The sequence below is a fragment of the Saimiri boliviensis genome, chromosome 3 (genome assembly GCF_048565385.1).
Source record: "Saimiri boliviensis isolate mSaiBol1 chromosome 3, mSaiBol1.pri, whole genome shotgun sequence".
Lineage (NCBI taxonomy): Eukaryota > Metazoa > Chordata > Mammalia > Primates > Cebidae > Saimiri > Saimiri boliviensis.
Window position 1 is genome coordinate 49833830 of NC_133451.1, and position 16286 is coordinate 49850115.

The 16286-nt window shown below is 42.6% G+C and overlaps 1 protein-coding gene across 3 annotated transcripts in view; it reads left to right on the forward strand.

Moving 5' to 3' along the window:
- The window catches only part of PDGFRA (platelet derived growth factor receptor alpha), a 63203-nt gene that overhangs the window by 26263 nt on the left and 20654 nt on the right, over positions 1 to 16286 (forward strand). For all 3 annotated transcript variants that reach the window (XM_010344157.3, XM_074396138.1, XM_010344156.3), the window contains exons 3-11: positions 1142 to 1459; positions 4043 to 4303; positions 5332 to 5462; positions 7677 to 7848; positions 7940 to 8129; positions 11401 to 11516; positions 13610 to 13736; positions 14740 to 14933; positions 16115 to 16209. In XM_010344157.3, the coding sequence (XP_010342459.1) occupies positions 1142 to 1459; positions 4043 to 4303; positions 5332 to 5462; positions 7677 to 7848; positions 7940 to 8129; positions 11401 to 11516; positions 13610 to 13736; positions 14740 to 14933; positions 16115 to 16209 (1604 nt within the window). The remainder of the gene's footprint in view (positions 1 to 1141; positions 1460 to 4042; positions 4304 to 5331; positions 5463 to 7676; positions 7849 to 7939; positions 8130 to 11400; positions 11517 to 13609; positions 13737 to 14739; positions 14934 to 16114; positions 16210 to 16286) is intronic.

A 16286-nucleotide genomic window follows, 5' to 3' on the forward strand; every position in this document is an offset into this window, starting at 1 on the left:
CAAGAGATCGAGACCATCCTGGTCAACATGGTGAAACCCCGTCTCTACTAAAAATACGAAAAAATTAGCTGGGCATGGTGGCGCGTGCCTGTAATCCCAGCTACTCAGGAGGCTGAGGCAGGAGAATTGCCTGAACCCAGGAGGCAGAGGTTGCGGTGAGCTGAGATCGCGCCATTGCACTCCAGCTTGGGTAACCAGAGCGAAACTCCGTCTCAAAAAAAAAAAAAAAAAAAAAAAAAGAAAGAAAAAAAGAAATAGAAGATGTGGAATTCTTGACCACAAATGTGCTTTGTGTTTTGTTCAGTCCATATCCTTGCCTCCTTTCTCATTCCATGGTTTTTTTTTTGTTTGTTTTTTTGTTTTTTTGTTTTTTTAATAGATAGGGTCTTGTGCTCTATTGCCTAAGCTGGAATGCAGAGGTTCACTGCAGCCTCAATCTCCTGGGCTCCAGTGATCCTCACACGTCAGCCTCCAGCTAATTTTTTGTGGAGACCAGGTCTCACTACATTGCCCAGGCTGGTCTCGAACTCCTGAGCTCAAGTGATCCTCCCACTTCCACTTCCCAAAGTGCTGGGATTACAGACATGAGCCGCTGCACCCAGCCTCCTCTCTAGCTCTCTCTTTTTTTTTTTTTTTTTCTTTTCGTATTTTCACGCTGTTGGCCAGGCTGGTCTTGAACTCCTGATCTTGTGATCCACCCACCTTGGCCTCCCAAAGTGCTGGGATTACAGGCGTGAGCCACCGTGCCCGGCTCCTCATCTCATTTTTAACTACGGGAAACCTCTGCAGTGACGGTGAACCATAAAGAACCCATATGTGCTTGAGCCTGTGCCACTTGGGATATTTTATGGTTACACATAAGAGTCTGAAATGTGGAATTGGAATCAGATGTCCTCTGATCATTTGAGTGTTTGGAGGGGTGAATCTAGCAGGGCTTGGTGGAGCTATTTGCAACATTTGCTGTTCCCAGCAGATGCAGTGGCCGTTATAATGGGGGGCCTTTCATGAGCGTCCAGGCCAACGGATTTTTGTGTAGAAATGGTCATTGTTCATCTAAGCTGCTACTGTTGCTTCTCTCAGTTCTCGGGATGAGACCGTCCTTTCTGGCTGCATCCTATTCAGAGTGTGTTTCCTTTTGCAGGGCTGAGCCTAATCCTCTGCCAGCTTTCATTACCCTCTATCCTTCCAAATGAAAATGAAAAGGTTGTGCAGCTGAATTCATCCTTTTCTCTGAGATGCTTTGGGGAGAGTGAAGTGAGCTGGCAGTACCCCATGTCTGAAGAAGAGAACTCCAGTGTGGAAATCAGAAATGAGGAAAACAACAGTGGCCTTTTTGTGACGGTCTTGGAAGTGAGCAATGCCTCGGCAGCCCACACAGGGCTGTACACTTGCTATTACAACCACACTCAGACAGAAGAGAATGAGCTTGAAGGCAGGCACATTTACATCTATGTGCCAGGTGAGTTGGATGGGTCCCCAGTACCAAACTCCTTCTTGTCCTGTCTCTCCTGTTAAATGTACCAAGGTTTTGAAAATACATATAAATAATTAATATTTACTGCAGGAATTTTGAAAGATGTACGCTAACACGCACAATTAAATAAAAATCATTTGTAATGTTATCAAGAAATATTTATTGTTAGCATTTCAGAGCTGTATTAAGTTTTGAAAGGCATCTTTGTTATGACCTGTCCTGTACTGATACTGAATAAACTATCTGAAATATACTCATCTCTATTCAGTTCCATCAAGTTGCACACATACTCACAGTGTGTCTGGCACTGGGCTAAGTGCTGAGGACACAAAGATTAATAGGTAGGCCCTGTCTTTGAGCTGCTGATAGTACATTATAATATCTTCCAAATAAACCCTCAGTTTTTCAGATTTACTATCAACATATATTTATTCTCATAGAATTGGAAGAAATTTTCTTTTTCATTTTTAAAAACTTTGTTTTTATTTAAAGGGTCTTACTCTCTTGCCCAGGCTGGAATGTAGTGGCATGATCACGGCTTACTGCAGCCTCAACTTCCCTGGTTCAAACGATCCTTCCACTTCAGCCTTCCAAGCAGCTGGGATTACAGGCATGCACAACCATACCTGGCTAATTTTTATATAGATTTAAAAAAATTTTTTTTTTTTTTGTATTTTTAGTCGAGACAGGGGTTTCAGCATATTGGCCAGGCTGGTCTTGAACTCTTGACCTCAAGCGATCTGTCCGCCTTGATCTTCCAAAGTGCTGGGATTACAGGCATGAGCCATCACACCTGAGGTTTTATATTTTTTGTAGAGATAGGGTTTTACTATGTTGTCCAGGCTGGTCTCAAACTCCTGGGCTCAAGGCAATCCACACCCACCTGAGCCTCCCAAAGTTCTGAGGTTACAGGCATGAGCTACCAGGCCTGGCCTACTGCTATGTTTTAATTAAAGGACAAAACGGCCGAGTACAAGTGATGACCATTTCAGTCTGCAGCTGGGTAAATTTAAAAGGACTGTGGCTAGAATACTTGGTTTTAGAACAAAGCATAAACTGTTTACAATTCTTGCCATCCTTGCTGTTTTGGCACAGGTCGAGGAAGGGGGTTCTCACAGAGGTATGTCTTCCTACCTTTCTGTCTTTTAGTTTTCAGGTTTTAAAGGGCTCCCCTTCCTACCCTCTATAACTATAGGTGTCCCCCGGGGATCTAGACCCTCTTTAGTTCTTTCACGATACGCTTATTCATATGAACCTTCCTTCTTAACAATTTAAAAAAAAAAAAAAACCTTTGTTTTGAAAAGGGAAGGTATTTAGAATGTCACCCCAACTTCATTCACACTTAGATTCCTTCAGGAAAATCCTCTAAGTGTGGAGGGATTTTCCCCAGCTGTGAAGAAAACAGCAGAAACGGGAATGCGTTAAAGGTACACCAGTCTCTGAAGTTTTAATCTATAAGATTGTCCAAAAATTCTTCTTTTTCCCTACCTTCCTCCAGCACAGACACCATCAAGTATCACCTGCGTCGCTGTCTGACCGAGATCTTTTTATTGCCAATAATGGAGATTTGGGGGCCTTTTCTACAGCTGCTATTTGAGACTCTTAGAACTTCATACTACAGTAGCTTAAGTAGCTGGTTTTCTTTTGGAAAGGAAATTCTCAGGCTATGGAATTATACATTTTATGTATTTCTCAGAGGATTGCTTTTTTTTTTGAGACGGAGTTTCGCTCTTGTTACCCAGGCTGGAGTGCGATGGCGCAATCTCGGCTCACCACAACCTCCACCTCCTGGGTTCAGGCAATTCTCCTGCCTCAGCCTCCTGAGTAACTGGGATTACAGGCACGCGCCACCATGTCCAGCTAATTTTTTGTATTTTTTAGTAGAGACGGGGTTTCACCATGTTGACCAGGTTGGTCTCGATCTTTTGACCTCATGATCCACCCGCCTCGGTGGATCAAAGTGCTGGGATTACAGGCTTGAGCCACCGCGCCCGGCCTACTTTTTAATAAATAGATTTCTGTGCTACTTTTCAATGTTACTGACTATAGTAGATAAGCGTTTTTAAAAGCATTTCCTAGTAAAACTAGAAATATTTTTTTCCTGTTTTGAACAGAGGTGGACTCTATTATTTTATTGTTCATTTTTGTTTATCGTTGTTTAAATTTTGTTTTAGATTCCTAGTCAGTATTTATTCATTTATTTATTTATAGAGACAGGGTCTCACTATGTTGCCCAGGCTAGTCTCAAACTCCTGAGCACGAGCAACTCTCCCACCTTGGCCTCCCAAAGTGCTAGGATTACAGGCATAAGCCACAGCTTCTGTCCAGTATTTATATTTATCATCAGTATTATCCATTAGGATACAGGCAATTTGATATTATTCATACTTTAAAATCACTTTGTAGCTGTCATGATAACTAATGCCAGTGGGGTAATTCTTCTGGATGTATGTGTAAAAGTGAACTTCATACCTAATATCAGTACTGCCAGTAGAATAGTTTTTCTGGATTTATGTGTAAAGGTGAAATTAATGTCTAATAGAGTCTTCATTCTTTTTTAAATTGCAGACCCAGATGTTGCCTTTGTACCTCTAGGAATGACGGATTATTTAGTCATTGTGGAGGACGATGATTCTGCCATCATACCTTGTCGCACCACTGATCCTGAGACTCCTGTAACCTTACACAACAGCGAGGGGGTGGTACCTGCCTCCTACGACAGCAGACAGGGCTTTAATGGGACCTTCACTGTCGGGCCCTATATCTGTGAGGCCACCGTCAAAGGAAAAAAGTTCCAGACCATCCCTTTTAATGTTTATGCTTTAAAAGGTACTTGTATTATCTCTTTCTTTCTTTAGATAACAGGCAAAATCATCAGATGCATGTAGGATTTTTTTTTTTTTAAATCATCATCACTGGTGATCCTAAATTCCTATTTGGGAATTTAGGACCCCAGCTAATACAATGTCAGGCTGACCTCTGTGTGATTAATAATAAGCTTAAAATTACTAAAGGCTAAAGCTTGATTACCCATGCAAGATTTCAGGTTTCATCAGTTGACTTCAAAATAATGTAAAGAATTCTTTTCTTACATAAGCCTCTTACTTTTATTCACATTCCTGACTACGGCGGCCCTAAAAACAAACATACACCCAGGGGGTTAGATGCCTAGATTAATTTTAGTAACTCAAGAAAAGTAATTTCAATTTTGAAGAAAGATTGTAGTTGTAGACATCTACACCCTTTGATGTCTGCAGTTAGTATGGTTGGGGAAGTGCAATACCTGCTGAGGTCAACAGATACTTCCTGAACACTTATTCTGCGTGGAAGAATGGGTAGCAGCAAGAGTACACTGTTTTAAAATCAGAGCACAGCTAATTTTGTGCCAGGCACGGTGCCATGTTCTGGGAAAGTACTGAGGAGAAGAGTGGAAGAGAAGAAGAGAAGAAACAGTTGGATAGAAACAAAGTATCTAGAGCAGTGTGGATCAGCAAAGGTTGGTGGATTAAATGAATAAATATATCAGTCAAGGTGATTGCAGCAGAGTATAACCATAACTAACCCACTGCTGAGGAATGTGGTGTTCTGTTTGATTGGAATTTATTTTTATTGTTATTGTTTTGTAATTCCTTATTATAACTATATGCCTAATTGTTGTACACCATCTCAAAATCAAGCTGTGTGAGATTTTCCAAATTTTATGTAGATCAAACTGGTTGGAAAATTATTTTCAAGGTTTTTATAAAAAAAAAAAAAAAGAAAGAAACTCTCAAACTTTATAAGATCCTGACTATCCTGTAAGATCCTGGCTATCCTATGGATTTTTAAAAGCCCGTTACTTTTGTTCTTTTTTATAGCAACATCAAAGCTGGATCTAGAAATGGAAGCTCTTAAAACTGTGTATAAGTCAGGGGAAACGATTATAGTCACCTGTGCTGTTTTTAACAATGAGGTGGTTGACCTTCAGTGGACTTACCCTGGAGAAGTGGTAGGTACCCTCAGGACATGCAGTGGCTTGGAGCAGAGCTGCAGGGCTCAGAAGACCTGCATTCAAGCTTGGTCTGTCACTAATGGGGATATCAAAGAGTTTCTCTAGATCTTATCTTCACACTTCTGTGATGAACACATTTGATTAGATGGCCGTTAGGGCTCCTTGATCAATGGGAGAGTTTGAAATGATAATTGCTGGACCCGGGCCTTCAGAATACGTAAAGAGTGTGCACCAAGCCTTCTTTTTCAGAAGTCAGATAGAAATAGGAAGGTTCTCTGGCTACAAGATATCAACCAAAAAATTAGAATAGCAAAAAAAAAAATACTGGTTTTTACCATTTCGGAGGCAGCCATTGCTTCTCACTGACTTGGCTCCTGTGCCCCTGAGGGTTGATTCATCTAATAGGGTTGATTGCCCACACCCCTTCCTCTTCTGCTTTGCTGGCACCCAGGACACTGTGTCTTCCTGTTCTTCCTCCTCTATGCCTGACCTTTTTCATGGGTCACCTTCAGGCAACAGGCATCATGTAATCAATCAGCAAAGATTAAATGATGTTTGCTCAATCCCAAGCACTGTACCTGAAGCTGGTCTGGTATTTCGGGAAGAAGGGAGGAGGAGAGATGGAAGTGGGGAAAGGGAGCCACCATGCTGCCTGTTGGTCACTAGAGATTTACACAAGGGGTCTCAGTCATTCTAATGCATTGTCGTTAAGTGTGTAAGAGAGCCATGTGTAAGAGGCTGTGAATGCCCAATGCAGGAAAGACTGATGTTCTTACAGAGAACAAAAATCAGATCTATATATTTCTTCCCTCCACTCCTGACTTGTAAATTTCTGCTGCCTGTCCTTTTAGGCACTTGACATCTTTCTCTCCTTCTATTTATTGATCTCCCTCCTTTTATTCGTTTATCTCCCCCGCCGCTCTTCATTCGTCCCTGAAAATGCCCTGATTGGAAGTTGGACATTTTCACTATTGTTTACAAGCTTCACACCATGAAGGGACATTTGTAGTCCAACAAATGCATCTTACCTGAAACAGGAAGTGATTTGGTTCTTCTGTTCATACTTGACTGCCTTTAATTTTTAACACATAATACACTGCATTTTGTTTATGGGAGACAGAAACTTTTTTTCCAAATCAAAGTACATGCTATTTGGCTCACAAATATATAGTCAAAGTGTCATTTTATACAATATGTCTTTTCTGATTGTAAAAGTAATGCAGGTTTATTGCAGAAACTTTGTAAAATATGGAGAGACAAAGGAAAAGCCACTTCCCAGAGCACCACTGTTTATATTTTAGGGAGATAAAGCTTTTGTTTTTTATTTCTATTTATTTATTTTTCTTTGTAGAAATGGGGATCTCACTACATTGCCCAGGCTGGTTTCAGACTCCTGGGCTTAAGTGATCCTCCCACCTTGGCCTTCCAAAATGCTGGGATTACACATGTGAGCCTATGAACTTGACTGAGATAAAGTTTTTAAATATTTCTTATTCATAGATAAACATTGAATAATTAATAGGTGTTATTCTTTAAACAATAGTTTGTTACATTCTTCATCCTTCAGCAGTATAGCACAAACACCTTATATGTGTCATTAACTAACCTTTTAAAACATGGGCCGGGTGTGGTAGTTCATGCCTGTAATCCCAATACTTTGGGAGGCTGAGGCAGGAGAGTCACTTGAGGCCAGGAGTTTGAGATCAGCCTGGGCAATGTATCAAGACTCCATCTCTACAAAAAATTTTTTTAAATTAGCCAGTTGTGGTGGCATGAGCCTGTAATCCAAGCTACTTGGGAGACTGGAAGGGTGGGAGGATCACTTGAGCCCAGGAGGTTGAGGCTGCAGTTAGCCATGATTATGCCACTGGATTCCAGCCTGGGCAGCAGAGCGAGATTCTGTCTCTAAAAAAATTGAAAACAAAAACAAAATAAAAAATCTCATGATTTTCTAAGCAGCTAGTTTTTTTCTTTAGGTTTTACCTTTTAGATCAGTTTTAGGTTTACAGCAAAATTACAGAGATTTCCCATGTGTCCCCTGCTCCCAAACAGGCATAGCCTATCCCCTTGTCAATATCCCCACCTTCCATTGGTTGTAACTGATGAACCTCCATTTTCACAACCGTATCACCCGGAGTCCATAGTTTACCTTAGAGTTCACTCCTAGGAGCGAGCTTTTTAAAAGTCGATTTTCTTCCCCTTTTGCTGTAGAAAGGCAAAGGCATCACAATGCTTGAAGAAATCAAAGTCCCATCCATCAAATTGGTGTACACTTTGACGGTCCCCGAGGCCACGGTGAAAGACAGTGGAGATTACGAATGTGCTGCCCGCCAGGCTACCAGGGAGGTCAAAGAAATGAAGAAAGTCACTATTTCTGTCCATGGTACATTCCGCTTTCTAAAATGTCAGTCATCCATGCTGCTCGGGATCCATCTATGGTAATCATTATTTAATGGAAACTCTTCCCTGTACAGAGAAAGGCTTCATTGAGATCAAACCCAACTTCAGCCAGTTGGAAGCTGTCAACCTGCATGAAGTCAAAAATTTTGTCGTAGAGGTACAGGCCTACCCAACTCCCAGGATATCCTGGCTGAAAAACAACCTGACTCTGATCGAAAATCTCACCGAGATCACCACTGATGTGGAAAAGATTCAGGAAACAAGGTAAAGAAACACTCTGCCCAAGTATTCCTTTTTTTTTTTTTTTTTTTAGTGTGCATCAGAGGTGGACTGAGGTTTGTGTATGTTGTGTATATCTTACAACGCAGACCCAAAGTCACTCTAGAAGATGTAGCAATCTGGTTAAGAGATGCTCAAAATCGCATCCCTTTAATGATAACATTGCAATATGGTATCAGTACGCTGGTAAGTATTTAAAGAGAAGATGAGGAAAAAGAACTAAAAGCTCTGGCCCCCAGGGAAAGACAGGTCACTGGATTTAGCTATGGTAGAAGAAAGGAAGGAAAACTGGACTCACTAGGATCAAATAGATTGAATATATTTCCTGATGTTCATGATCCATATTGCAGGTAGACATGTGTGGTGATTACACCCATAAGGCAGTTATCACACCACCTTACATGAACGTAAACATCATAGGCTTAATATGGAATGCATTTGCCCTAACTGAGGACTCTACAGGAAAGAAGAGTAGAGCCTGACTAAATTTAGTCAGGAGAGAGATGTGCAGTGAGTGAGTCGCTTAGATCCCTGCCTTTTAATCAGAATGGTAGATTGCTCTTAGCTCTTACCTGGTGGTGGAATTTTGAGTGAGTCACCCCACATCCTCAGTTTCCTCAACTGCAATGTAGGATAAACAATACCTCATCTCCTTCAAGGCAAAGAATTGGATCAGATAATATCTTGAGGTTCTCTTGAGGTTTTAAGCTGTGATTAGAATCCAGGAGTCAGAAGGTACATGATGCAGCACCCAGCTAATCAGCCCTATACTTTTGTCAGAAATGATCTCAGAAAGACAAAGTCAGTCCTATGTTTCAAGCCTTCAGCAGGAGGAAGAACAGAGCCTTTCTCATCAGTTCAGTTCACCTCAGGATTTGCTTTTTTCTTTCTGAACTAAATTCCACGTGTAATTGAGAAGCAGTGTCTGAGAAAATGGAATTTTACAACCTCTATAGAACAGTAAAGGAAAAATGAAGTGGGAGGCTGAATCTGGATGGGTTTCTGATGCCACAAAATGAACGTGCCCAACGAGGAAGTCAGCTTCCCACAAGGAACTTCCACGAGGCTGTGAAGCCAGAGAGGAATAGGGTGACCCTGGTACGGCTAATACCTCCAACACGTGTGTGAGTGTTGGGATCGCCCCAGTTGGGCACCACTGTCGGGGTCACCACCCTGAGTGAATTTCCACATGTGAGCACTGTCTGCAAGCCATAACCAATAGCAGTGGCAGGATAGACTCACCAACTGCATGGTTCTGGAAAGATGCCTTTCCTTTTTAATGGTTCAAGGATTCTTCAACACGTATTTTTTAGTTCCTATTACAAGCCAGTGAATACAAAGATAAACATGGTAGATGAGGGATCTGGCTTCCTGGAGCTTAAAACTAGTGAACCTACTGGTTTTCTTGGCCAAAGAAGTGTAGACAACAAACAGCAGAGAAGAATCTGGTAATCAGCATCCCAGGGTGCCCTCGGGGACTCTCTAAGGAAATCCAGTCCTGCAGCACACCCAGTATGGCCCAGCCTGCTCTCTTCACAGGTCTGAGTGCCTCAGCATTTGCAAAGTGTTTTGGAGTCGATGAAATGCTTTCACACATACAATCTCCTTTCACTAACTCTCACGATGACTCTGTGCTATGTGTACAGTTATCACATTTTACATACAAGGAAACTGAGGCATGGAGAACTGTGATAATACCTGATAACCTTCTTACTCCATAACCAGTGCTTTTCGTCTCTGTTCCAGCTGCTTTTCCACACTGATGAAAGACAATCAAATGGACACATACTGTGTTTACACACACACATGCACACACACATACAACCTGATGTCATTCATAGTCCAAGTAAAATATTTTTGGGGAAGCTTCTCTTTAATAAAGTATGAAGAGGCATATTTTCTAACTTTTTCTTTTTCTTTTTTTTTTTTTTTTTTTTTGAGACAGAGTCTCACTCTGTTGCCCAGACTGGAGTGCAGTGGTGAGATATCTTGGCCTGCTGCAACCTCCACCTCCTGAGTTCAAACTATTCTTCAACCTCAGCCTCCTGAGGAGCTGGGATTACAGGGATATACCACCATCCCTGGCTAATTTTGTTTTTTTTTTTTTTTTTTTTTTTTGTATTTTTAGTAGAGATGGGAGTGTTACCATGTTGGTCAGGCTGATCTCAAACTCCTGACCTCAAGTAATCTGCCTGCATCGACCTCCCAAAGTGCTGGGATTACAGGCATGAGTCACTGAACCCAGCCTATAATTTTTTTAAATAGGTGATAGAATCCCATGCTTGAAAAACAATCAAGCATAAAGAGAGTGCATTGTAAGTAGCCTCACTGTACCCCGGTTCCCAACTACTCAGTTCTTCCCTCCTCCCCACAGGGATACACCTGTATTAGTTTTATCATGTTCTTATGAAGCCTTCCAGAGTTTCTTTAAGCAAAATACAAGCAAGTAGGAATGTTACATCCTGAGATCTCTCCATACCAATAGGTAGAAAATATCCTCATTCTATCCTCCAGTGGTATTCCATTGTTTGGCTGAACCACCTAAATGATGGAGATTTAGGGGAAGCAAGTATCTTTTTTTTTTTAAGGTAAAAATAAAAGGTTTTTATTTTTATTTATTTTTTTTTTTTGAGACGGAGTTTCGCTCTTGTTACCCAGGCTGGAGTGCGATGGCGCAATCTCGGCTCACCGCAACCTCCGCCTCCTGGGTTCAGGCAATTCTCCTGCCTCAGCCTCCTGAGTAGCTGGGATTACAGGCACGCGCCACCATGCCCAGCTATTTTTTTTTTTTGTATTTTTAGTAGAGACAGGGTTTCACCATGTTGACCTGGATGGTCTCGATCTCTTGACCTTGTGATCCACCCGCCTCGGCCTCCCAAAGTGCTGGGATTACAGGCTTGAGCCACCGCGCCCGGCCATAAAAGGTTTTTTGTTTTTAAAGAAAAGCTGGTGAGCTGTGCTTATTCATTCAGAAGTCAGGCCCTGGCTGAACTGATAGCTCTTGGAGAAGGCCATTGCTCATCTCTGAAGGTCTGGTTTTCTCTTGTAAGAATTGTGTTTATGATCCAGACCGTCAGTGTGTGCGCTGTATATTGAGAATTCCAGAAAAGAGATGATATGGACAAGAAAAAAAAAAAAAAAAAGACGACTTTACTTTTTAAAGTAAAAATAAAACTGAAATTGAAGAGTACAATTGCTTAAATGATTGGAACTTACTTAGCTACTGCTTGTTGAAACAAAATCCTTCTTTTAAAAGGTATCGAAGCCAATTAAAGCTGATCCGTGCTAAGGAAGAAGACAGTGGCCATTATACTATTGTAGTTCAAAATGAAGATGATGTGAAGAGCTATACTTTTGAACTGTTAACTCAAGGTATGTAAAGGGAGCATAAAGATAATGCTAGCTGTATAGATGAGTGTCTTCCAAGGAAAGTCTGACACTTTTCTCCCAAGTCATAGAAGAAAAGCAACATTTGGGGGAGAAGCAGTGTCTGTAGATGTCACATATCAGGGATACTTGTGCTGGAATCATGAATTCAGGTATTTCTGGGAAGTTCTGGGTTACTCCAGAATAAGAAGGGAATCCCTAGGCTCCACTAGCTTTCTTTCTTTATGGAGAGATGGGGTCTTGCCATGTTGCCCAGGCTGGTCTCCTGGGTTCAAGCTATCCTCCCACTTCGGCCTCTCAAAGTGCTGGGATTACTGGTGTGAGCCACCACATCTGGCCTCCACCGACTTGCTCAGGACTCACTTCTCAATATGGCATCTCCAGATCTGAGAGGAGAGAAGTGTTACTTTTTGGTCCAGATGACCTTAGATTGTTCTGGAGAGTTTTGTTACAGATTTTCCGTGTAGACATTGTACAGTGGTCCCTTTATATTCGGGCTCAGCAACTATCCTGAGTCCCGGCCATCTGCCAGATGCTGTTTGAGGTGTGCTCATGTGATCCTCACAGTAAAACCTGTGATACAAGTATCATCGTATCTCTAATTCATTTCACCACAGATTGAGAAAAGAATCTTTAAAACCTAATAACAGGCCGGGCGTAGTGGCTCACACCTGTAATCCCAGCACTTTGGCATGCTGAGATGGGTGGATCACAAGGTCAGGAGATCGAGACCACCTTGGCCAACATGGTGAAACCCCATCTCTACTAAAAATACAAAAATTAGTTGGGCATAGTGAAAGATGCCTGTAGTTTCAGCTACTCAGGAGGCTGAGGCAGGAGAATCACTTGAACCTGGGAGGTGGAAGTTGCAGTGAGCAGAGATCGCACCACTGCACTCCAGCCTGGGCGACAGAGTGAGACTTTGTCTCAAAAAACAAACAAACAAAACCCAAAACATAATAACATACCACAGATGCATTTTGGTAAATGCTGTTTTAGATTATACTTTAGCTGAATCCATTAATTGAATCCTAAGCTGTAATGTAGTGTTAAGAACCTCCTTGCCTTTCAAGCCAAGTAACCAGGGACTTTCCCTCCCTCTCTGCCTATCTCCTTCCTCACCTATCTCCCTCCTACCTATCTACCTACCTCCTCACTTCCTTCCTTCCTTCTTTCCTTCCTACCTTCCTTCCTTCCCTCCCTCCTTCTTTTTTTTTTTTTTTTTGAGACGGAGTTTCGCTCTTGTTACCCAGGCTGGAGTGCAATGGCGCGATCTCGGCTCACCGCAACCTCCGCCTCCTGGGTTCAGGCAATTCTCTTGCCTCAGCCTCCTGAGTAGCTGGGATTACAGGCACGAGCCACCATGCCCAGCTGATTTTTTGTATTTTTAGTAGAGACGGGGTTTCACCATGTTGACCAGGATGGTCTCGATCTCTTGACCTCGTGATCCACCTGCCTCGGCCTCCCAAAGTGCTGGGATTACAGGCTTGAGCCACCGCGCCCGGCCCCCTCTCTCCTTCTCTTCTTTTCCTTCCCTCCTTCCTTCGCTCCCTCCCTTCCTCCCTCTCTTCCTTCCTTCCTGCCTGCCTGCCTGCCTTTTGTTCGCTTTCCCTCTGCTTTCTTTCTTTCTTTCTTTCTCTTTCTTTCTTCCTTTCCTTTCCTTTTCTTTCTTCCTTTCTTTTCCCTCTCCTCTCTTCTCTTTTCTTTCCTTTTTTTCTTTCTTCTCACCACGTTGCCCATGCTTGCCTCAAACTCCTAGGTTCAAATGAGTCTCTTCCACCTCAGCCTCCCAAGTGGCTGTGGCTACAGGTGTGAGCCATCACGCCCAAGGACTTTTTGCTTTCTTCACTCCAGGTTTAAAACATCACAGGCATAAATCTCAAAACCCCAAAACTGTGAAAATGCTGCTAACCAAGTGGGTCTGTCTACACTGGAGTGTTACTTGTACAACTGGTTTCAGCCCCGCTGGAGTAGTTTGAATGGCACGTGGATGAGTTGTGAACTCATATTCCGTTTTGTGGTCTCACATGTACTGGGACACGAACTCTTCCATTCTGACTTCTTTCTGCCTCTTGCAGTTCCTTCATCCATTCTGGACTTGGTTGATGATCACCATGGCTCAACTGGGGGTCAGACAGTGAGGTGCATGGCTGAAGGCACACCGCTTCCTGATATTGAGTGGATGATTTGCAAGGATATTAAGAAGTATGGAAAACAGATGTGTCTTCTTTTGTGGTCAGAATCTTTCTCCCTTGACTCGGATGATGTCAAATACATTTTACTTATTGACTGTAAGATAGGGTTTTGGGTATGATAGCTTCAGGGTATGTATCTTTTGTCACGAATAGCTGTAAAGAGAAGGTCCATGGCTTTCATTAGACCTTCAAAATGTCTCCAATTTGAAAAAAAAAGATGAATTTTAAGAACCACTGTCCTAAGGAGATTTCTACTACCCTGGCTCACATTTCTTACTTGGTGAACTTTGTTTGGTGGCTGGACTGCATGTAAACATAAATGTGACTGCTTGGTCCCTCATCTGCCCACCCGCTGTTTGGTGGGTTAATTCGCCAGTCCTTCCTCCCTCCCAGAGTCCTCAGCCTTCTTAAATGGGCACATAAGTGCTGTGTTTACACTTCATCCGTGGTAACTGGTTATGTTCAGAAGCCTCAGTTGCTTCTTCCTCTAGATGGAGACTCCTTGTCTTAACCTAGGGCTAAGGACGGACTAGGATGTTGACTGGAGTTTCTAGAAGATTCCAGCATGGAGCAGGAATCTAGGTTTTATAACTCAATCCGAGGATTGCCACAACCTTAGGGGCTCTTCCCAGTGTGGGTGGTGAGAAGGGAAGGCTCCAGGCCATTTTGAAGGGGTGAGAGATTGAGACCATTAAATATGGTTGAAATTGAACTGTTCAGTTTGCTTATAGGTTCGAGACTGGGGAATGGTCGCCATATTTTATTAAACTTGTTTATCCCTACCTGCTCTGTAAACAGTTAGCTTTCAGTTGTTCATGTGTGAGTTATTCCCTCTTGAGCATGTGCAAACAAGTTTTAATGTTCATTTGCATGTGAAATAAGTCAGCATGTAAAGCCCTGAAATGTAGACCAGGTCCCATCTAACCTCTTGCCATCTTAGAGGGTTCCCATGCTGCACTCATCACCATGACTTTCAGGAATTGGCCCTATACTTAGGCCCTTTTTCTCTCTAGATGTAATAATGAAACTTCGTGGACGATTTTGGCCAACAATGTCTCAAACATCATCACGGAGGTCCATCCCCGAGGCAGGAGTACCGTGGAGGGCCGTGTGACTTTCGCCAAAGTGGAGGAGACCATTGCGGTGCGATGCCTGGCTAAGAATCTCCTTGGTGCTGAGAACCGAGAGCTGAAGCTCGTAGCTCCCAGTGAGTTGCTCAACAGTCGGGATGACTCATCAGCTGAGCCCCATCTCCCCACCATCCCATGGAACCTTGAATCTCAGATAGGGTCATATAGGAATGAAGGTCCCAAGGAAGAAGTTCAGTTATGAATGCCGTTAAAGGCATCTGGGACTTTGTTTTATTTTTGGAGCAGAGTCTTGCTCTGTTGCCCAGGCTGGAGTGCAGTGGCATGATCTTGGCTTACTGCAACCTCTACCTGGGACTTTGTTTTAGATTCAGATCCAAAACCACATCTTGCAAAGGCCCCTCAACATTTTGCTTGTCTAATAATTTTGCTTATCTAATAAATTTGTCTAATAATTTTGCTTGTCTAATAATTTGCAGTCTCTACTTTGAATGTCTGTGTATGTAGATGGAGTGTGGGGAAGAAGGATCTTCTGTCTTCGTTGCTCCTTAAAAGATGGATGAAGACAAAAGCAATATAAGCAAAATTCAACTTAAAAATAAGCTTTATAATAAAGCATATGAAGTAGAAGTTTCTGCCTATATAGTAGCTGTCAGTTGCATTTATCTGTCTTTTTTTTCTTTTTTTTTTTTTTTTAACGGAGTTTCACTCTGTCACCCAGGCTGGAGTGCAATGGCATGGGCTTGGCTCACTGCAACCTCCGCCTCCCAGGTTCAAGTGATTCTCCTGCCTCAGCCTTCCGAGTAGCTGGGACTACAGGTACATAACACCACACCCAGCTAATTTTTTTTTTGCATTTTTAGTAGAGACAGGATTTCACTCTGTAGGCGAGGCTGGTCTCGAACTCCTGACCTGTGATCCACCCACTTCAGCCTCCCAAAGTGCTGAGATTACAGGTGTGAGCCACTGTGCCCAACCTGCATTTATCCATCTTTATGGATGGATATGATTCCTATTCTAATTCTGTCCACAAGGTAACTGTTGGAGCAACTTTGGAGAAAAAATACTGAGTTTTCCTGATTGAATTTTGTCCCCTTCTTGTATAAGGAAAGAGTTGATGTAGTTTCCTGGGTGTAGATGTTTGAGAGTTGGTACTGCCTATCCTTAAAACGAACCAGGCAGCCCTCACACTTCCCCATCAGCATGAGAGATTCCTGGCTCAGACAGCTACACTACCTTGCTGCCGCCCTGCGTGTCCTCGAGGAAACTCTCCATTGTACCTCTCTCTCTTGTCACCTAGCCCTGCGTTCTGAACTCACGGTGGCTGCTGCGGTCCTGGTGCTGTTGGTGATTGTGATCATCTCACTCATTGTTCTGGTCGTCATTTGGAAACAGGTAGATATTTTCTCGTAAAACTAAAGATCTTTGAAGCCAATGGTAACAAGAAGAATAGCAACCTAGTTCAGTGCTTG